The 23,884-nt window shown below is 37.5% G+C and overlaps 1 protein-coding gene across 1 annotated transcript in view; it reads left to right on the forward strand.

The window, feature by feature from the left end:
* Positions 1-216: 216 nt before the first annotated feature.
* The window catches only part of ROCK1 (Rho-associated, coiled-coil containing protein kinase 1), a gene marked incomplete at its 3' end in the record, with an annotated part of 65,179 nt that continues 41,511 nt past the window's right edge, over positions 217-23,884 (forward strand). Inside the window, exon 1 of the mRNA XM_009870015.1 lies at positions 217-309. Coding sequence (XP_009868317.1) covers positions 217-309 — 93 coding nt within the window. The remainder of the gene's footprint in view (positions 310-23,884) is intronic.

Below are 23,884 nucleotides of genomic sequence, written 5' to 3' on the forward strand. Positions count from 1 at the left end.
TTCCCTCGGCGGGGCAGCGTGCGGGACTCGCCTCGGAGACTTCTGTGATTGAAGGGATTTTGCAGGAAGCGCTCCTCAGCCCGACGTAGACTGTGTGGTTTCTCTTTTGTGTTCGGTTGTTCCTGTTTTGTTTTTTTGGGTTTTTTTTTTGTACTTTTTCGTTATTTTTAAACGTACTTTGCTTTGGAATAAGGGAAACTTTTTATCTCCGGAAACATGTCGACGGGAGAAAGTTTTGAGTCTCGGTTTGAAAAAATCGACGTGACTTTAAAGGACCCCAAATCCGAAGTGAACGTGGACTGTTTGCTGGTGAGTAGGGAGCGCCAGTGGGCCCCCGGTCCCGTCTCCCCGAATTTCTTACCCTGTGGGACCGAATCTCGCTCTCCTGGCTGAGTCACCACCTTGCTTAACTCCGCACTAGTGTTTTGTTTACTCAGCGTTGAGCTGAGGGTGCGTGAATGTCTCTGTGCAGGTTTTCACGCCAAGGAGGCGCCCGCCCAGTCCTACCTCAGACTTGTCATCTCTCTCTCGCTTCATGCGCCGACTGTCATAAGGGGCGGTGGACACTTGGTACAAAGGTGTAAATCCTGAGTGCTCGTCCTGTGTGTGAGCAGAAGACTGTAAATAACTTTGATATCCAGTTCACTCTTCAGCAAATAACTTGAAAAGTGAGATCCGCTTGAGATCCGTTGAGCACTGCAGCGCTGACGTCAGCCTGTTTAGTGCAGCCGTTCACAGATGCTAATTAATGATGTGTAAAACAGCTCTAAGATTAATATGCCCTTACAAGTGGGGAGGTAGTCGTGTCAGGGATTTAAACGCAGTTGAAACTAGTTGTTGTTCTAGGCCCAGCTGGGATAGAGGGCTGCTTGTCTATTGTTTCCATTCTTGATCATACCTGATGGTTCAGTGGATCTCTCCAGTGCTGTCAGGGCTATAAATGCAAAGAAAGCAAACCATAACACTTCCTGATTGAGCATAAGGTGGTGGTGGTAGTTGCTTGAGAAAAGTGGATGATGTTTTAGTTCCGATTGTAAGAAGTACCTCAACAAAGTGTATGTCAAATCGAATGAATTTGTTTGGGGTGTAGCTGAGTACTTAGATACGTCTTGAGATGCCCTTAAGTGGTAGCAAATTGCAATTTGTGCTTTTTGGCTGAAGCGGACAGTTTATTTTGTTTGTAGCAAGCAATAAAAGTTCTTTAGTGTATTTTTTCCTGTCTTTCTGTTGTCAGATTGGAGAACAAGTAAATTGAATTTGTTCCTTATATGAACTCTGACATTTGAGTTTGAGGGGGAAGGCAGATGTGGGGGGTGTAAACAGCTCTTCTTGGCTTTTAGCAGAAAGCTTGTTTTTGAGCATAAGGTGGTGGAGAGGTGAAAAGAATCTAGCGAAAGAGTCTGTGCATGTTTATGATATTGTGCACTCTCTTTAGCTTATTACTGGTTTTTGAGGCTCTGAAGTATTGACATATCAAACCTACATCACTGGATAAAAGCAGAGCTGTGTGGATGTTGCTACAACAAGGAAAAATAGCACTGCATCTTCCAGTTGACTTGCTTCTTTTGATCTAGTTTACATATCTGTTGTCTTAGAACCACAGCTAATGAGAAGAGCTCTGATACTTAGGATACACTGCGTCAATTTTGATAACTCAAGGCTGCTGTCACATCTGACACTTTTATACTTGGCTTCTGTTCACAGATGTCAAGAGTATAGATCCAGTTAGAGAGTGCAGAGTTTTTCTTTTACTGTGACACAATTTGCTTGTATGTGATTTAATGCTGGCCGTGCTAAAGAGACCTTCCTACAGTGATAATAAGGAGGTTGCAGATATTAGACATGCAGTTCATAGTATCATTAACTGTATTCCTTCACCTTTTAGTCAGTTCAGGGATTTTCTTCCTTTCAGTTAGCTTAACTGTGATTTGGGGCTAAGTTGTAGTCAGTTTGGGAATGAACTTGTTGGGATGCTTCCTGTCATGCTTATGTAAAGTTTTAGAACATGTGTTTGCATCTCGGATCTTAAGAATGCCCTTTAAAGTGACAGTCTCATAGAAATTTTCTGAGACTTTTGTGCATCTTTTTCCATATTTTTTTAAAGACAGCTTCTTATGATATAGTCATTAGAATTATGTTGACTTTTTTTTAGCTAGCCATAGTTACAGATACTGTTCTTGTGAACTAATATCAATTAAAAAAAAGTGCTGCTTCTGAAGATACCAGCTGATATGTTAACTTCCTGTGCGCTTTGGTCTTTCTGCTGATGAGACTTTTACTTTGTTTCATCTCTCTCTTCTGAAGTTGGTTCTTGGACCCTTCTATAGAATTTAAGTATCCTCTAAAGAGTTTAAATATTTTACACCAGTTCTGAGTATGATGCTTCACACCAGAAGCATCATTCTTCACCAAAGATGCTATTTATATATCAAATCAGTTGAAATCTATGTGGATATGTTTTTAAGGAAGAAATCCTTAGGTGTAGGTGTAACTGACTTGCGGTTAATATATATATTAGAAGATGAACACCCCATTAGCCTCTGGTCAAAGAAGGGGACTTGACAGGCTCTAGGCCTGGTATGCTTAAAAAGGAAATAAAATTATGTTTTAATGTTCAGACTACATACCACTTTCTTAATATAAAACCATTTAAATTTTAAAAAACCTGTTTTCCTTTGATTAATTTGTGAGTTCCTGTTATTTATAATTGCTTTTGCTTTTCCTGAGCAGAGGTGTTAGCTAACTGTATGCATCTGAGTGGTAATATATGAATAACTGATAGATGCTTTAGTTCAGCATCTCATGTTCCAAATGTGTAGACTTGAAATGCTGGAGTTCCTTTAGATTCAAGAAAGGCATTTTTTGGCTGTGCAAAGAGAAGTCTCAGCAAGTCCTTGGCTTCTCTTAGGATAGTTTTATCCTCTTTAGCTTTACTTTATTTTGCTTCTCCTCTTGTTTTCTGTCAGTTTGTAACCCCTGTAGACTAAAAGACAGGCATGGAATAACATTTAAATAAGTTTTGTAACCATTTTTGGTTTTGTAAATGTCATAAGCAAGTCTTTGTATGAAAGATTCTAAATTTATATGTGAACACTGAGAAAAGAAGATGGAGGGGCTGGTACGAGGGAAGGCATGTTATGGTTTCAGGAAGGTGTGGGAGAACAGTGCTGGCAACAGAACAGGCATAAAAGGCACACTGAGGACTATATAACTTCAATTTACGTACTGCAGGAAGGAAATTCATAAAGCTGAGGTGCAAGAAAGAAATGTGGTTGTTTTTCCTGTTTTCTCTTATGCACCTGAAATAAAAATAGAGCAATAAAACTGATTAAGTTGGAACTGTCTTAACCAAATTTATTTCTTTGTGGCTTCCGCGCACTTGAGTTAGTACTAGACTGGACAGTTGTAGGTAGCCTGTCTTTTTTGATGAGCCACGAGGAGGCCAAAGGCTAAGTTCTGTGTAAAGTGTATGCCTCAGCATAATGTAGTGCTTTTTCTCAAAGTGTCAAGTGCTAGGAGTCCTACAGTCATAAAAAGATCTATTAAGACTGTGAAGAGTGTGTTAGGTAGGTATGCTATAGGGTCTGCAATGGTCAGATACTGGTGAATACCCTAGATGTGCAAAGTAGAGCACATTATTAACCTGAGCTTAGTGTCTTATTAATGATATTAAACAGTGGAAATAGTATTCACTATGCATACTTACACAACAGTTTTGGAATAACACCAAATTTCTTACTCTCTGTGTTTCTTACTAAATCCCAGGGGTTTATGGGCTTCCAGTCTTTGGAGAGTGGAGAGGGAGGGGTATAACGGGTGAATGGATGGGGGATGTCATGAGCTGAAGACGCCTATACTTTTGATTCAGAAATAGAAGGTTTTGTTACGATGCTCTTTGCTCTGATAACCCACAAAAATTACTGTCATGTTTTATGTAGACACTTGAGTAACTCAGTTATTCAAGTACTTAATCAATTACTTGAGTAATTGATTTTTAAAACTTAAGACTTTTGATGGTCTTAATCTTCAAAGATGTCAAATGTTTCACTTGTTCAGCAGTTTGACTTCAAATTATCCGGCAACAGTAAACACTACCTATGACAAACTTGTTTTATCTAGTCTCAAGAGGTTTCTATTTTTGTTGCACCAAAAATACACAGGTACAGAGCTTGATTCACCTGTTTTTCCTAGGTCTATTTAACGTTCAGCTAGATGAATTCATGTTCTTGTATCTTGTATAGGGAAAGGTGAGGAGATTTCATCCTCTTTGGAATTTGGAGTTATAAATCTCTGTTGTCACAGAGATTGTCTTCTGCCTAACTTGTTAGAAAGCACTTCTGAAGACCTTGTGATGAGGCATTTGGTAAATTAAAAAAAAACCAAAAATGAATATAACTCAAAGTATGTTTGCTTCAGAAATTCCTATCTGTCAAAATAACAGTAAAAAGCCACCTTCACTGAAGCCATGTTAACTATGCTCTTAGAATCTGAGTGATAAAATATTAGAGAAACTTAGTATCTGAGAACTTTACTCATTTGCTAATAAAGCACGCACTTAGTAAAAGCAGAATCTGAACATTTGCAGACTATCAACTTCAGAATACTCTAAGTTTTCTGGAGGTAGTTCAGAGTAAGAGAAAATGCCATAATAGAAACATCACCAAGGAGTTTTAGTCCACCTTCTTTTAGATTCAAGTGCAAGGTCCTGTGCTTGAATTGGACCAGTGACCAGTATGAGTACAGACCGGATGTTGAATGGATTGAGAGCAGCCCTGCAGAGAAGGACTTTGGGATGTCCTGAGAGAATATTTGAATATCTCTTTCTTCTCACAGTGAGAGATTTTTTTACTAGAGCCTATAGTGGCAAGACAAGGGTCTTGACTCTTTCAGAAAGGTGGTAGGTTTAGATTGGACATAAGAAGGACGTGGTTTACTGTGAAGTACTGTGAAGGACTTGCCTAGAGAGTCTGTGGATGCCACATTCTTGGAAGTATTCAGTGTCAGGTTGATCAAGGCTTTGAGCAGCCTGATCTAGTGAAAGATGTCCCTGCCAGTGGCCAGAGGGATTGGAACTAGATGATCTTTAAAGGTCCTTTACAACTCAAACCATTCAGTTTGGTTCTGTCTGACTTAGAAGTATAATTCTATGTCTTCAAGTTACTGTGTCTAGGCTTTATATGCGAAACTGATCATAATTGCAGGTTAATATTGCCTGTTCATTACTATGAGTTGTGAAATGCATAGGTTGATGTGAAATTGATGAGAAAAGGTGTAGCTTGGTATGTTAATGAAAGATAAAATGCAACCAGAAGTTGGTTTTGGAAATGAAGAAACTTGGTGTATTCTCATTTCAGGTTGCACCTTTTAGAAGACTTTTAAAATACTTTGTAAGCCTCCAGAGAGTTAACGGTACAGATGAGGCTGTCAAAATGTTAGCATTTGATTCAGTGTATGGTGGGTTTTTTACAGGAATAACAGTTAACTTAGCCAATTCTTCTACTTATAAACCTAGAGGCTGTACAAACATAAGTATTTTTTCCAATAAAAACTTTTAATCAAGAATTAAATTAGAAAGTTGATCTTAAGACATGTTTTAGCAAGAGGAATTAAAAAAAAACCCAACAAAAAACACCATCAAACAATATAGTAGATTAAAAATGCTCTTACTAAGTAAAAATATTTGTAAACAATGTCATTTTCCCTGGCAACTGCACAGTATTTTGATTTTTGGAGGTGGTGGGAAGGAAGAGGGAAACACCTGGAATTTGTTTGTTGGACAAAGTAAAAATCAACCTGTTGTTCTGAAAATCTTTGACTTTGAGGGTGGTAGCTTCAGGAGCCACTCATTGAGAACAGAATAAGTATTTAGAAGCACTGTGAGCAGATGACATTGAGCAGATGACAGTTGCTATTAGCAGAATTCCCTAGGACATACTTGAGTATCACATAAGACTAAAAAGCTTTTTAAGGTCTCTTACCAAGGACTACTGAGATGTTTGTCTCGATACAGGATGTTTATCTTGAACTTGAGAGGTCCCAAACCATGTAATTAAACTTTTTTTCTGGTTTTTTTTTTCCCTCTGGTTGCATGATGCTATTTATTGAAACTCCTTTGTCGTCAAGAAATTGGAGTTCCAAATGAAGATATTGAAAAAACTGAACTTCCTTCTTTGAGAAGCAAATTTATAGACTGGTTGAAAACTATTCTTTGTCTTAATTTGTCCAAGCAGCAATAAAGCCAGAAGGGTGATGAGATGATATTGGTAAAACTGTAAACACTATGCAGACAACACCCAGTTATAGCTCATTTAAAACAAATGCAAATAGTACAATCTTTTAGTTTTCTCAGTAGTCTGCTGAAATAAACACATGAATTAGCGGAGGCTGAACAACAACTGAAACTTGGTCTTTGTGAAGAGGAAAAGTGGCTTGGAGCACTTCTTGTCCATAGTATTTTGCTCTGCTGAGGTGATTGGATCTCCTGTAGTCTAATCTGTAGTCAGGTTTCTTTTTGGGCCTTTAAGTATTGATAGATACCAAATGACGTCAGCAGAGTATAATATGCCGTGGTGCATCTTCAGTTACAGCAGTCTGGAGGCTGTCTAGACAAGCAGCAGTTTTTCGGTTGGGTTAGCTACCTGTGTTGCTAAGGCAGGACCAACACAGGATCGGTACCAGCTTCTAACTGGAGTGCAGGTCAAAGTCTGTTCTGGTACTCAGAATCTTGTAAAGGATTGGCTTTAACTAACTTAAAGATTGCCGCTCCCTGTCAATGTTTTTACAGTACAAACTGTCATGGGGACAGTACTTAAGATCTCTTCATTAATTGGTACTAACGTAAATCCAACTGCTGATTTATTTCAACTTGCCCTCTTAAATTTCTTACATGTATTCTTTTTTCTGTTGCGTTGAGAAATTGTGGATTTTTATTTTTTTTTCGGTTGCGTGGTCTGAAATGATGTAAAGACCCGATGCTTGAAAACCCCTGTAGGAAACACTGTGAAAACTAAGGCTTTATTTTGGACTGTGGGTTGGAACTACCTAAATGTGTTTCTAGCCTGTGTGTGTCTGGACTACAGAACTTATAATTCATCTGGAAACACAAGTGGAATGCATACTTCTTTTTTCCTAGATCTTCATGAGTCATAACATTCACTGAATTATAACAAAGAAATCCTTGAATTCTAATAGTTAAGCAAATATTGAGTAATTATGTCTTTATCTTTTTTCTTAAAAGCTGTGTAGTATTCAGATGGTGCTGTATTGAATTTGATTTTATTGAATTTGCTTTTATTAAATTTGAAGGTATTTAATGTATTAAGAGAAAAACTGATACTTCGTGATAAAGTCTACTGATGTTAGATATCCGCATATAGAATGCATTAATGCAAGATGTCTACTTTCCCATGTAGTCGCTGACTGCTGTGAAAATGTTATTTATATGGAGGTGAGTAGGCAGGAGAGACTGCCTGTGGTAGAAGCTGAAGTACAAGGTATCAGTACAACAAGCACCATCTTCTTCGATTATGGGTGGCAGAGTTCCGCGTATTAATTCCACCACTGAGGTCCAAGAGCATCTTTGACTACAAGTGTGAAGTGACTCTGTGCTAAGGTACTTAGGAGGGGAGGAGGCCTCTCCAGGCAGGAAGATAATCTAGTAGGAGTGGATGGGAAATATCCTTTAGGGAGAAGTGAGACTGAAGGGAGGACAGTGAGTTTGTGCTCTTTATATTTGCCCTGTGCCTTTTCACAGATGTCAGGTTACGCAGAACAATACCAAGCTCTACATGAAGCTGGAGTTGAAAAATAGGGTGATACTGAAAAATAGGGTGATACTGGTGCCCCACAACTTTGTCTTGATATTATGCGCTGCTGTCAGTGTTAGAGGTGGAACCACAGAATTTCCTCACGAGTCTTTCTTTGTTACGAAATCTGTTATACCAGTGCAGTATTATACTAATATCTTTCAGGATGTCAGGATGGCTGCATTGTTCTTGACCTTACCTTTCTTTTGGTCATGATGACCTCCTCTGCGATACTTGCAAAAAAAGGAGTCAGATTTACTTTACCTTCATATAACAAATAGTTTTCATCATAGTTCTTGGTAGAGAAGCTCATGGGAAAGAAGGATCTGAGAATCATGAATTCCGGGGGAAAGAAAAAAGGATTATTTTTTTTTTTTTGATCCTTTTTTCATTGCAATTTGGCAAACTCGTAGATGTGGCCAGGAGTAAAAGAAAATATTGATTAAACTCATATATTTGCAAGTTAGGAAGTTTCTCCCCAAGTTTCTGTTTCTCTGGGAATAGAAATTTAATTTTTCAATTCAGGATTCAAACAGAATAAGTAGCTGAAGGTTTTCTTACAAATCAGGCTGTCTTGTGAGAGGTAGAATAACTGTACCAAAATGGGACATTTCTCATTTTCTTGTGTATTTCAACATCAGCAAACTTACCTTTCAGTGGTGCGTTAATCATATTTTGGAGGAGGAAATAGCAGTATCCAACAAAGGTGTATGTTAGAAACAAATAGATGAAATAGTAAGCTTTCTGGAAGTGGAATTATCAGTCAAGTCTTTAATTAAAAAAAAAATGGTGGCTTAGCAAAAATGAAAAAAGTGAAACATGGCTATAAGTTTTTTGAAGAATTGCTTTCAGAAGTCATCTGATGTTTTCACAAAATGTATTTTCTCAGAGGAGTTGGAATCAAGATAACCTTTTTTATGACAATGGAAAAAGACAGTCTTTCTTCAACAAGTAACTTGCAACTTTGAGCTGAAGCTCATACTTAAGATTAGACAAGCTCCTGTAGATCTTGCTTGTCTTGAAATTGCAGCATGATAAACAATTGATTTTCAGGCATAACGAAGTAAACCTTATCCATCCTAGAGCTATCGAAATCAACTGGCTTAAGTCTCCTTTCTTCATCTAGAAGAAAGTGGAAGAAGTGTTAATCAGTCTACTCCAGAACAACTAAATAAATTCCGATAGGAAGAGGAGTGACTAATTGGGCAGATGATAAAAGTAATTTTGTCAGTAATGCCATTCATGTCTGTTCATAAGCTTTTGCGTTAATTATTAAACTTGTGCAATTGAATATTTGCCTACCATGAATTATTTAATTATTAATAGTTGTAAAAAAATAACTGTTTATCTGTTTCACTTTAAGATTGTAGAGTCAGTTGTTCCATTTAAATACTTCTTTGACTACCAATCAACTCTTGCCTGAAAAGACAGAGAAGTTGAAATCGAAGTTGATGTGCCATATTTCCTACCCTCTTTTTTCATCCTGCTTAGTAAATATCAACAAATAGGGAGCATCGCTGCGGTATGAGACTGTGATACAGTCCTTTTGTACTTCTGAATCTTCCTAACTGCAGAACAGATTTCACTTTTGGGGTGGTGGTAGAGTACAAGAACCAAAAAAAAAAAAATTTCTTTTTGTAGAAGGAAGTATTTTCTGTCCGTAAGAGATGAATATAAATACGAGGTTTGGAATACAGGTAGAGAAATGAGGAACATTGTAATTAAAGATGGTTTTGGGGTTGGATTGTTTTTGACTTTTGGTGACTTAAGTCAGGGTTTGCTGATTTCTTCAGGCTTTTTGTGAGACTGTTTTGAATTTTTATTTCCTGTATCTAAAATAAGGAAGCACTTCCCCCCCCACCCTGCCCCCGATTTGTGGGTTTGATGTTTCAAGGCACTGTTTGTACTCTTTTAAGAAGTAAGGGAAATTTTGTTGGTAGTAACCATGGTGTATTTGAAAAACAGATATCAAGCTTCAAGCACACTTGTGGCAAATATCAATGACTGGAAAAAAGTCCACAAGGAGACTTTTTAAACTAAGTCAAAAGGAAGGTGTGAGTCTGTTTATAACATACCAACAAAGAGGAAATGTTGAACTGCTTTTTTTAATATAAGTCATTACTTTCAGATTCAGAAGTATTTTGAGTTAGAGTTGTATTTTCTTTATTTACAAATGTTCCCACAGAATAAATAGAGATATTATTTATCAGATCATAAGTAAGGAAAATCAGTTTCTCTATGTATTAGTGTATATTAGTACATGACCTTAAAAATTAATTTAACAATTTTTTACGATGCTTTAATGTTTGTAGTAACATGGAAACTTTGTACGTAATGGTCACTGGTCTCTAAACTTTGTATAGGCTGTGTGGTAGCGGGAAAATTGGAGATAAATTAAGAAGAACTTAATGGAATTTGGTGCTTCTTATGGATAAAAATCAGTATTGCCTGACTGAGATCTAATGTGTGAGTGTTACAAAGCTTTTAAAATGAAGATGTATGCATTGTAAACTGCAGTTAAACTTACCAAGTACAGTGTCCAGTGCTCAGCTGATAATGCTTATTAGTATAAAAGAGGATACTTCTGTTTGCTGTAGTTTCCAGTAGTGCAGTCCCTGGGGGAAAGATCACTAAAATGTTTCGTTCACCTAAATAGTTTGGGGATTGTAATAAATAAAGTTCATTAGTTCTCTGAAGTAGTTCTCCATGTTAACTTTACATATTGAGTATATAATGTGTTTCCACCGTAACAAATTCACGTGCAACTATTGCTTGCCTTTTACTTTAGTTCTGAAGGTGTGCTTCACTGGTTTCCAAGAAAGTCTTTATATGAAAAGCTTCATCAGTCACGTGGTGGTCAATGTTTTTTAGTCAGGCTGACAGCCTGTCACAAATAGGGTCTTCCAGAGTTGGATACTGGGCCTCATGCTGTTTAACATCTTCATAAATGATCTAGATGATGGGATTGAAAGCACTCTCACCAAGTTTACTGATGATTCTAACATGTGTGGTGAGGTGAACACCTGGAGAAGGGGAGAGTCGTCTTACAGAGAGACTTGGACAGGCTAGAACAGTGAGCAAGTAAGAACAGCATGAAGTTTAACAAAGATAAATGCAAAGTCCTGCACCTGGAATGGCATAACCAAAGAGCCCAGTACAGGCTTGAATCTGTGTGGTTGGGAAGCAACTTTGCTGAAAGGGACCTGGAGATCCTGGTGGACAGCAAGCTGAACATGAGTGAGCAGAGCACTGCTGCAGTGGCAAAGGCAAATCACATCCTGGGCTCTAATCCCCAGGGACATCACTAGCAGAGATGGAGATGTGATCATCCCACTCTACTCAGTGCTGGTCAGACCACTTCTGTAGTTCTGTGTCAAGTTTTGGTCCCCCCCCAACTCAAGAAAGACAGAGACAGAATGGAGAGGTTTAAAGGAAGGTTGCAAAGATAATCAAAGGGCTAGAGAACCTACCTTGTGAGGGAGGACTGAAGGAGTCTCCTTGGAGAAGGGAAGGCTTGAGGGGACCTCATCGCAGTATTCCTATACTTAAAGGACAGCTTCAAAGAGGATGGAGGCTATATTTTCTTAAGGAGCTACATCTGAAGACAAGGGGTAACAAGTACAAGTTGCAGAGGGAGAGGTTCTGTAACTATATAAGGAAGAAATTGTTTTATAGTGGGAATAATCACTTGCTGTAACAGCTCCCCCAGGGATGTGGTAGAATCCCCTTTATTGGAGATTTTCAAGATGCAGCTGGACAGGATGCTAGATAATCTCATCTGGGCTCCCTTTCCCATTAAAGGTTTGACCAGATGAGCCTTCAAGGCCCCTTCCAATCTGGGCTGCCCTATGGTTCTGTGATTCTGGAGCTTTTCAGAAGATACCTGAAGTATTTCACTGGTTTGTTTTCCCTTTGTGTTTTTATAGCTTTGATTTCAAAGCATCAGTGAAGTTTTTGAATTGGTGCAACAGTGTGTTTTCAGCAGTGCTAGTTAAGGACACAGTGATTACATTTACTGTATGTACAAATTGCTTTCTGAGCTGTAGCTATCAAGGTCCCATTTTCTGAGGTGACCCTCAGGGGCGGGGGTTGTGATATCTATACTGAGCAGCACAGTGTCTATGTCCTTGGTCCTGTAACATCAGATCCAGTAAGATTTTTTTTTTTAAAAAAAGAAACTTGAGAAAAATTTAAAATCTATTAGAGAGATAGAGGAAGGTCAAGCACAGAATGCATGTACAACAAATCTAGGGACAAAAAGATAAACTGCTGTTAAGATGTTTTCGTAAATATTTTTTCATCTTAATTGGCAACTATAAATTTCAATTGTATCTGAATTTTAAAAAGAAAAACAATAAGCAGCTCTCGTAGAGTTAACTTGCTCTCTTTGTGACATTTAATATCTTACAAGTGAAGATGAACTCTTTTTGGAAGGAGGAAAAATATCCCCAAGATTAAAACCAACAAGTTCAAATTATCAATTTATGTTGGGAAATGATCTCTACTAAGCTGAGAGAATCTTGGAAAATGTTCAGGAGCTGGTAGGAGTTCTTACAAACTTGGTAGGTTTTGTCTCATGATGGCTTCAGGCAAGAACTTGCACAATTTATAACTCTCTAAAGGAAAAATCAGCATAGAATAAAGTTTTCAGTAAATGGGATATAATTTTTTCATGAGTATTGCAGTAATACAGCTAATTGGAATTATGAAAGATTGTTATCGTATACAGTGAACTGTAGCCAAGCAACAGCTAAGTTCTGCAAGAAGATATGCAGTTTATTTGGGCAGAAAATCGTGACTTCAAGTATGTATATCAATGTGACTTCATGTATGTATATCAATATGCTTTCAAAAGATAACTGAGGTAGTTGGTTGAATCTGATGTCTGATAGAGCCCTAAGAATAAAAAAAATAAAAATACTGATAATACTGAGACTATGCTCTAATATCAAATGTATTTTTTCTCAACACATCATAATTCTGTAATAAAACTTATAATTACCAGAGATTTGTTTTAGAATTTCACTTCTACGATCAGACAGGTGTTAGGGTGATCTGTAGCAACAATCCCCAAGTTGGTGTCCATCAAGAGTGAGGCCACAGTCTTGCTGTGACAGCATCTTGGCTTCTCTTTTGTAAACCAGTGTCTAATACAGCTACTGTCCTTGTGCTGCATGTGGTGCCTGTAGTACTTAGATATCTGCGTTTTAAAAACTTACCTTCCTTTTAGGGGGTTGGTTAGCTCAGTCAGTTGAGCGTGGCACTAACAACACCAAGGACATGGGTTCGATTCCCTTCGGTCCCCATATGTTGCCTGATCTAGTCGAGAGGTGGCGACTGTGGCGACAGGGAGGCTGGATTAAAATGATCTCTAAGGTCCCTTCCAGCCTCGGCCATTCTGTGATTCTTTTACATTTTGTTTCTTTGGGGGCAGAGTGGGGGCAAGTACCATGATTAATAGCAGGAGATGTATTAGATAAAATAAAAACGCATGAGAAGAACTCAGCAAAAAGAGCAAATCAACTTCCAGCTAGTGCTATTGGTCTTCTCGCTGGTTGCAATTCTGTAAGGCTATTGTCATCCTCCATTCACTTTTTAAGCAAAAGTATCTTCTCCAGTATCTGCTATGCCAAACAGGCAATTTCAGGTACTGTGATGTGACAGAAAATGTTAAATCAGGATATCTTTTAGACAGCCTGTTTCCATCAGGTTTCTGTTTGTATTTCAGCTATTTAGGAATACAGTGGGTTGGTAGTTAATTGTTGACAGAACCAAAGATATAAGCCACATTTATATTTAAGACACTTAAAGGTATACCTTTCTCCTTTTACAGAAAGCAGCAAGTTTATTCTGAGAATGGGACAAGAAATACAAGCTGTTATATTTTAATGTCGGCTTTGCCATTCTTAAGATCGTACTGCTGCCTCTGTCGTACTTATTGATGGCTTTGGCCTTTTGGTAATTAAAAATCAAAACATGTTTTTGACATTCCAAGGTAGTGAACAGTGTTTGGAACCAAAGTAAGTGAAGTTGCAGGATCTTTAGAAGATTTTTCAGTTGTGAAGATTGACTTTTATGTAGAAACAACATGTGATAAGTTAGAAAAAGTGCTGAGTGGGACAGTTACAAATTTTCTTGCTCCTATCTTCTGGGCAACCAGGAGCTTTTGTACTAATTTTCAGGAGTAACTTGTCTGTTCCTAACTGGGTTTAGTTTGACTCAGTGTTAATCTTCTTATTTCCTCATAGCGATATGTAAAAAAAGAGGTATAGTCAATGACACCAGAAGTGATATAGTCATCTTTCAACTGCATTCTCATTTTTATAAAATATATTTTTTAAATTAATCAGTTAAACTGGACTAAGTGTTATCCTATCTTCCAGAGAATACATGGATTAAGAGGTTTTTCAGTGAGGCAAGATGCTAGAGTTGAGGTTTGTCATGTCATAGTTAAATATGTAGAGAAAGGGACAAAATTAAGAAAGATCTGGTTCATGTGCTTGTCCCTTAAATCCAAATTGGAAGAACCATGAAATAAAGCTCTAAACATTTGACTGTGATATGATGTTAAGCTTGATCTAGAGTGATTCAAAATAGAGAGGAAGATAATTTCTTTTTTATTTGCTCTAAGTCATATCATGTGATATCTTGAACTGAAAAGTATTAGATTCAATGCTGCCTAGGCTGTGTTCTCTGAAGACTTTGTCTTAAGGCATCATGAACTACTTGTAATTTTTCAAGTGCAAAAGACTGGGTCTGCAGTTTATGGTCCTTCTTAGTTCTCCTGGCAAGCAAACAGTTTTTAAAATGTGAATCAAAATTAAAGTGTTAGGTCATTTTTTTTGTTGTTTGTTTTTTAAAAGGTTAGTCCTTTGGGATGTGTAAATGTATGCATACAGAATGTATACATGCACACATTTCTGCTCCTAGACCTTCTCCAGTGCCAAGGGCTTGATTTTTCCTTTCCTGAATCAAATTGGTCAGCTGTATTTCAGTCTAGTTAACTTTAATAATGGTTTACTTCATTGCCAGTGCATTATGATTGAATATCACAAAAGATGTAACTGTTTTTTCTTAGCTTCCTCTTACATCTCAGAGGCTAGGTAATTATGTTATAAAATGACCTTGGTTGGTAACAAGCATCCGTTTTCAAAATGACTGTTTACATGCGTGTGTTTATGTAATTCTTCAGAAAGTGGCTCTGTGTTTCGGCAAGGACTTTGGACAGTAAAGTGCAGAATGTTTGACAAAAGTGTAGCTCCAAATTCTTGAGATGACACCACTGTTTTTTCATTGTGTTCTGGAGTATGCCTTTTTGATATTTTACAGTATTTAGAAATTGGGAGCCTACCTTACTAGATGTTTTATAAACATTGAGTTTATATGAATGGTAACAGAGAGTACCTGACCTGACTGGACATGATTTTGAACCATAGGCTATATTTTTTTATATATATATGTATACACTTATATACATGTATACACATTAGGTATCACTAGTCCCTTAGTTCATGTAAATTTTTAAGAAAGTAGTGCTTTTTATGGCTTTATTTTAAAACTCTGTTCTGGAAGAATGCTTTCAGAAAACAAATGCTGGGGAAAGAAAATCATATAGAAGTTGGATGCAAGCCAAACATAGCCTTTCATTAGCTTTTGATTTATTTTTTAGAAAACATTTTCATGAATTTTACTCTCTGCTTAATGGGAAACTAAATGACAGCTACTCAAAATGGTCTTTGCGACAGATGAATGGAAGATGTAATGTCAGTGTGCTCTGACTCGTTTCATGGCAGACGTTTACGGCACGACAAAAATAACGCTCACCCTCATCTTCTGTAGAGATTAAGTTCATCAGTCTAAGCGCAGCCTTGCTCCCTTGTAAGGACAGGCAGGAGAGACTTTGACAAGATTCCATGGCAGTGGCAATGGTCCAGACAGCCCTGGCTCTCTTTCCTCTTCGGCTAAGATTTGTTTTCTCCCCTTTTCTAAATCCAGAAGAAAAATCATGCCTTTGGAGGACATATATCAGTCTACTGCATCCTCTTTGAGTGGGGACATGTTCTTTCAAAGTTCTGAAGTATTATATGAGAAGAATAATATTAGCAAAGAGTTGACTTACTGTTTCTTATCAATGTAGTTGAAAAGTGGTTAGAAGTGTTGTTTTTTCAACTGTTTCTTAGCATTTTAGTGTATAAGCTTGGTGAAAATACCCAGTGTTTTAGAAGTTGAATACTACTGTTTTACAGTTACGCTATCTGTGTCTCGTGCTTGAGCAACTGGATTGGAAATGTTGGGACATGCTTTGTTTCTTGGTGTATGAATGGCTTTAGTTTTCCTCAAGCTTGAATCTCAAGGATTGAAAGGAACCTAGGAAAACTTACTTGCATGTCCCTAAATGAACTTGCAAACTGAACAAATCATGGCATTTCTGGGGCCTTTTGAAATTAAAAATGTTGGATGCTGCTAATGAATTTATAATACTTCCTCACTTCCTCTAGTCTTGAAATACCGTATCTGAAAGTCCCAGGTAAACCAACTTAATCTTGTTGCACTCCTATACATGGAAAATATCACCCTTGGACAGCTTTGGTTCTGTTCTGTTATTTCAGTACTTGACTGTGGAACTGTGTTTTCATGTAGGTTTTTGATTTTTGTAGTTACACTTCTCTTTTTAGATGTAGTCCAAAGCATTCAAGATCTTAGTCATGACTATACTGTGGTGTCAGATAGGGTAAAAAGATTGGTTTTAAATGCTACTGAATTATTGCCTGAGCTGAAAGGAGACACTATTAGTGGCTTGAAAATACACTTAAACATCCATTAATAGTTAGAAATTGTTAATGGCATTGACTGTATATCTTTATTCTTTTTTTAGGTGGATTTTTAAAAAGAGAGCATGTCTCAATCACATCTTTTTTTTATAGAATTATGTTGTTGTAAGTGAATTTATAAAATTAACGCATTGGATTCTGGAATCTGGAAGCAATTTGTTCTATGTTAGCAGTACAAATCCCTGAAAATATGAAAAACTTTCTGGGTTGTTCCTGCTGGTAGAAAAATCCTATCAGTTCTGAAGGATCTTAGTAATTGGTGGTAGATGTAACTTTATATCTAAAATAATGCTTATGGAATTTTTATTACATTTTTTTAAAAGATCATTACTTCAAAATTATTCTTGTGGCTACATTCATCATGGAAAAAGGAATAAATATAGAAAAAACATTGGTTTCATATATACATAAATCTTCTGTTTTATTGAAAGTGAAGTTTTTCTTTTAATCAGTACAAGAAAAAGTCCATGGACTTTGCTAGGGTTTGCATTATGAAAATTCGTAATGAGGCACAAATTCTTTAGTAGTGTGAAGTTCTTGTTTAGTTGCATATTTCAAATTTCTGTTTGACATGTGATTGCTTGTGATGGAATGCTTATAGCAGAAATGTAGCTTGAGCTCTGACAGGAGATTGTACAATCAGAGAAGCTTCTCTGCTTGAGTTGTGCTCAACTCCCCCCTCCCCCCTGACTATGGGTTGCACGTGACACTGAAGAAAAGCGTATAGCTTTACAAATTACTATTTCAGTTTCTATGAAGTGTTCTTAATATAATTCTTTCATAACTTTCATTTTTGGACTTCTGTCATGGCTGTTCACCTCTAATTAAAAGTGTTTTGACTTGTTTTAGGGAAGGATTTCCATTTTGGTGGGGGGATTAGGAGTGATTTTGTGCAGTGTTTCCAGACTGCTAGATAAATTATAATATTCTCACTCTTTCTTGGAAAGTTACTCAATTAATTTCTGCCTCCTGTTAAAAATATTAAGTATTTTTTTGTCTTGCAGTTTGTCTAGCCTCTGTCTCCAGTTACTATGGGGTTTTTTTATGGGTTAGATGGTATTGCTAGTAATAGCAGTTGTTTGTTTTTCTTTGATGTACCTTTTTTTGAGAGTCTTTTCTAAACCACACTTATTGAACTAATGTAATGTCCAGAGACTGAGTTGTCAAGACTAAAGATAGAACTTGCTTTCTTACTGTTTTATAGCTTACTGTTTATAGTTAACAGACAGTTTTGTTAGCAGCAAACATAATCCAGTTCAGGTGACAACAGGTACTCTTATGGCTGATGAGGTACTGCTGCTTTATAGAAAACTTGGTTACCTTTCTACTGACTTGCTACATATTGCAGACTTTGCTAGTAATGCTTTTTAGTTTGTTTTTGTTTATAGCAGAGATAACACTTTTCAGACAAATGTGTAGTGGGGTGGCTAGAGATAGTAATTTAATCTATTGATGGGACATTTACCGTAATGTATTAAGCTAAGGGATCTAAGTTGCTTTGCACATTCTCAGTGATGTCCAATGGTAGGACAAGGGACAGTGGGTGCAAGCTGGAGCATAGGAGGTTCCACAAAAGCGTTGGGAGAAACTTTGTTCCTGTGAGGGTGACAGAGCCCTGGCACAGGCTGCCCAGGGAGATTGTGGAGTCTCCTTCTCTGGAGACATTCAAAACCTTCCTGGATGTGTTCCTGTGTGACCTACTCTAGGTAATCCTACTCAGGCAGGGGGGTTGGATCTTTTGAGGTCCCTTCCAACCCCTAATATTTTATGTGATTAAACAGCTTTTACAAGAGCTAGTGCACTTTCGGTTATGTTGCTTGCAATAATGTGTTGTATTTCTTCTTATGACCATATTGGTATCTTGCTGAGTCCCATCTTGTCCAGCCAACTAAAACTTACTTCCTGAAGTCTGGCTTCATGGATACCTGCCTGGAAAAAATTGGAGAGGCAGACAGCAATTTCCCAAGCAATAGATGGGGAGGGAGTTCTGTTTCTTTTGCTAAATACCACAGTTTCTTAGTGGAGTTGCTTTCCTTTCGTTCAAGTCTTTGCCTGATTCCTTGAGGGCTGCTGCCCAAAGAAGCCTAAGGCTTTTGAGCCAGGACTGGAGCAGTTTCTCTCTGCTCTTTCATATCTTCTATCCGACTGTCTTCTATACCATTTTATTGAAGGGATGTTACATACCAAAACTTGCATCCACGGTGTTAATTTTTATCTGTCTTACATTTGCTTTCTAGTGAGTGTTCCTTGGAGTGTTGACTCTTGTTGGTCTGAATTGGTAGTTGTAAGTGTGTGTCTTTAAAATACTAGGGCTTACAAATCGGAAGCGGTAGATCTATATGTGCGGCCTGTGAAAGACTGCCCTCTCAGCATAACTAAGAAAGCTGCGGGGACTTGGAAGGGCTTCTTGCTGATTTAATTTTCCAGTGAGGGAGGTTTGGTTCTTCTTTTTTTTTTTTTTTAAACATTTTCTTAACTAGTTACTTTACATTTTAGGTGGGAGAACAGGGCTTGACTTATATTTTTGGTGACTATTTGGACTTTGAGAACTCGAAAGGATGTGAGGTCACTTTTTCCCCCCTTAGAGGTGTTTCTGTGTATAGTGTTACCCTGCTGTATGTCGGGTTGGCTGCTCACTCCAGTTGCAGTTGCTACACTAGCTTGGAACCCTAGACCTGTGAGGCACTTCCTAATGCAGAAGTCACTGTGGAATGCTGCTTCTGTGATGATAAACATCAGTCAGTTCTTTAACTACCAGTACTCCTTCTGTTAACGCTATTTAATTATAGCTGCCTTAAATATACTTGCATTCAACACAGTTAATACAGTTTTATTGAAAAGGACAGTTTTAAGAAGCTGTACTTAACAGGATTTTTTAGTCCTAACATGAGACAAATATGGCTTGATAAATTATTTAAACCTAAAGTACACCACCTATTTTCTTTTCTTCTACACATGAAAATATCCAGAATCTTTATAGCCCTCCAGATAGTTATAAAACTGGTTTAGTCTTTTTACATAAGATATTCTATTGATGGTAGAATGTGCCACATTTGGTAAAGAAGCTTTGTAGTTTGTAAAACTTGCCCACAGAGCATATCGACCCGTGCAAGTGAACCTTTTTATTAAGGAAAGTTGCAAATCGAGAGATATCGCTTGCTGTGAAATGAAATAATGTAATTTGACTTAATAGCAGTCAGCTTTCGCTGCTGCTAAACACCTACCTGAACTCTTTTTGAACAATTTCTGTTGTACCCGTTTCTGCATAAGTTTTACTGAAATAAGTCTTGATGGTATTTTTTTGGTCTATATTCTGCATCTAGGCAGTGGACAGAGAGGGGCTCTGGTGTGAGGGATCTGTGGCTTGCATTCTGTTTTAGCTGGAGACTGAAACTTGTAGGTTTTCTGAATTACGTGTGTACTGGATACTGGTAGTGCTCTTGCATGCTTACTGCATATGAGTTGATTTCACAGAATTGCACTGCACTTTACTTTAGATGTTGTTTCAGGTGGTAGGATACATTGCTGCAGTGGAAAAACAGCAAGATACAGAAAAATTATGTGTCTGTGAAAAAGCATTACTTTGTGTATGTGCACCTGTCTGTAGATTTGCACCTGAGTGTTCTTTGAGTGCTAATGTGGATGTTAACGCTATTGAGAGGTCTGTGGGCTCTGGTGTTAGTGGCAGTGTATATTTTTATGTATATTTATGTGTGTGTGTTTCAAGATATATTGAGATATTGATATTAATTCATAATTTATCGAGTCATGTAGTAAGTGTATACTGTAGGAATTTGTCAGTTAAAATGTTGGATGGTTGATATTTGAAAAGAATTCAGGTACATGTGCTTATATATGTAACTACACAGAACGTGACATGGGTGAAGTTTTCAACTACGCGTGGGATGACTTTGAAAAGGCTGAAATGAAAGCAATAATCCATGCTGCTTTTAGTAATCCTGCATCAGAGTTTAAATTTCTAGCTCTTCAGTGAGTGAAAATTTTTTTCTTTGTGAAAGGTTATGTATTTAGCCTAAATTTGCAAAAGCTCTTTATGAGTATTGCAAGATAGGAATTAATGAGTTCTAAAGAGTTGTATTGTGCTGGCAACGAGAGTGGGTGATGAATCAAGTGCCTTGTACTCAGACTCTCATGTCAGTTTGTATACTTTGCTTAGTCTAACAGTGAATGAAAAATCTTAAGTGAGGTGTCTTAACTCTGTCTACATTGACTTGTCGGCTTTAACGATGAAGTACTAAATTTCAGTTTTCTATTCTCCGGACAGTAAAATAAATGAATGTGATAAAAGCAGGTAGCGGGATCTTTTGTATACTTGATTAGATATGGATAAGTGTAGCACTAATGGCATTGGCCTGAAAGTTGGCTTTCAAACAGTGTTCTTGAAACTAGTGAGTTGTATAGATCTATTGAGTACTTGTTTGTCAGGTAAACTTACTCTTACTCGTTTAATTTAAACAAAGAAAAGTACTAATGTTGGGCACCAGAGGAAATTCCTGCGTGCATGTTTTTCCTTACCAATGAAGTCGTAGTAGGTTATTCCCCAAAACAGTATCAAAGAGGGCTTTGGGTTTTTCTGTTGATTGAGTCAGTAGCATCAGAAGAAGTTTGCCCTTGTCTCAAAGGAGCAACAGGTGCTATGGACCTAGTTGGAGAGCTGAAAAATGTGAATCATGCAAAGCTAAACCTCGTAACAAGGTTATCTTGTTTATCACATGCCCCACTGGTAGGGAGTTGAAGGATATTTTTGGTAGGATAATTCATTGCAGGAACTATCTTTATGCAAACCAAAAGCATAGCTTGGTGTTGTAGACAAAACAGAATTGTTTAGATTGGAAGGGACCTATTAAGATCATCTGGTCCAAGACCTTTGCTCAAGCAGGGGTCAGCTGGAACAGGTTGCCCAGGAACGTGTCTGCCCAGGCTTTGAATATCTCAGCAGATGGAGACTCTGAAACCTCTCTGGGCAACCTGTGTTTGACCACCTTCACAGTAAAAAAAGTGTTTTCTTGTGTTCAGATGGAGTCTCTTGTTTTTCATTTCTGCCCATTGTCTATTGTCCTGTCAATAGACACCATTGAGAAGAGCCTAGGTCCCTCTTCTTCGTTCTCTCCCATTTTATACACATGGGTGATGTTCTGCCCTTGAGCCTTCTCTTCCTCAGGCTGAGCAGTCCCAGCTCCCTCAGCCTCACGATATGAGAGATGCTCTAGTCCCTTGATAATCTTTTTGGCTTTTTGCTGAACTCACTCTGGTATGCCCATATCTGCTGGTACTGGAGAGCCCAGAACTGGACACAGCACTGCAGGTGTGGCCTCACCACTCCTAAGTAGAGGAGAAGGATCACCTCCATCGACCTAATGGCAATATTCTGCCTAGTGCAGCCCAGGATGCTGTTGGCTGTCTTTGCTGTGATGGCACACTGGTGGCTCATGGTCACTTTGTTGTCTATCAGGACACAAGGTCCTTCTTGGCAGAGCTGTTTCCACCTGGTTGGCTCCCTTCCAGCATGTCCTGGTTACCTGGGGCTGGTCCTCCCCTGATGCAGGACTTGGCGTTTCCTTTTGTTGTACTTCAGATTCTTCTCGGCCGGTTTCTCCAGCCTGTCCAGGTCCCTCTGACGATTCAAAGATCTGATAAATCAGAAAGAAATTTCTAATGTTACTTTTATTTTTTTATGATTGAGCTGAAGGATTACTTTTGATGGATATCTGAGAACAGGATGCAAAAACTAGCTTCTCACAGGACTTCAGTAGGCTCTCTTGGTATCGATAGTTGACTGCAAGGATAGATTATGTATGATACGGTGTTATGACAAATCATGATGAGCACATGCAAATCAAGATCAGTCAGGTTTGTTGATATGGAAGAAAGCTTTAGTACTGTATTAATAATTAGGAAAATAGCTATAATAGAAAGAACTAAAATGTGGATAGTTAGAATTGTAGATCTTAACTCTTAACTTTGGTCTCTCCAAAAAAGGGAAAGGAGCAAAGACTTTAAACTTGGGTAACTGCCAGTTGATCCAAGGAATGCAAATTTTGTATGCTGGTAATACCCATTAAGGTTTTTTTTTTAGTTCTTTGAATGTTAGATAAATAATAAAATAAACAAGTGTCTCAATAACAAAGTTTCAACTGAATTTAGTACTTATTTATCATATGCTTCCACAAGATGATCCTGTGTTGAAATGTTTATGTAGTGAAATATGAAGATACTGTAACTGTACCTTGATAATCTATTTCAAATGCTTTGCTGTATTTTTTTTTACTTTATATTGCTTATGAATCCTGAGATAGTATGTTTTGCTGAATTGAAGTTGCTTGATGGAGTATATTTTGAAATATCCAGACAGTAAGTTTTGCTGTAAAATTGAATTAATAATAATTCATTTGACTAAAACCAGCAGTATGTAATTACAGTGAGTTTTCAGCTTAAGGAATGTAGTTAGAGTGAGGCAGTCCAATATAGTTGTGGTAGGACTGACGATCTGATGCTTTAAAACTTTGGAAATAGATATAGACCAAAATATGTGAAAAAGTTAATACAGGACTGCTTCACTCAAACTGAAGGAAACCAGTGCATTTTAGAGAAACCGAATTAAAAGAAGTTAGCATAACAGCCTGAGAAATTAAGTGCTAGTAGATTGTGTAGTTATTGTGTATGTTAATATTAACTTTTTTGTTAGTTTTTAGAAAAACTGAAGGGAAATTAAATGAAAAAGCTGTTGCAAAAATCTTTCCACACATTTCTTCATAAAGAAACTTAGAGGACTTTCCATACTGGAATCCTTCTTTACAATGTTTATGCTGGAGGATCCCTCTCAAGCTAAAGTGGTACTTGAAATGTTTTTTTGGACAAAATGACAGTAAGATTGCTGAGATGCTGAGACTGCTTTATATTTATCCATCTTTTTTGTACCTGATTGTGTTTCATAAAGGCACGTGTGTATAACCTTACCATATAGCTACGTTAGTGCTTAAAATCTTTTGACAACAGTAGAAAGGAAGGTGGTAAATATATAATTTTTTTTATTATTTTTTCTACTGAGGAAGAAAATTTTTTGAATAGTGCAGGAGCCTCCAGCCGGATAGTAGAACAAATGAATCCAGAGGTGTTATGATGGGGAAGAGCTAATACATGTATTGTGGAAAAAAAAAAAAAAGAAAAGTCATGCTTTGCAAACCTGATGAAGTTCCTTGAAGAAACTGCTGAGTTTGAGGATAAGAA

The sequence above is a fragment of the Apaloderma vittatum genome, unplaced genomic scaffold (genome assembly GCF_000703405.1).
Source record: "Apaloderma vittatum isolate BGI_N311 unplaced genomic scaffold, ASM70340v1 scaffold14485, whole genome shotgun sequence".
Taxonomy (NCBI): Eukaryota; Metazoa; Chordata; class Aves; order Trogoniformes; family Trogonidae; genus Apaloderma; species Apaloderma vittatum.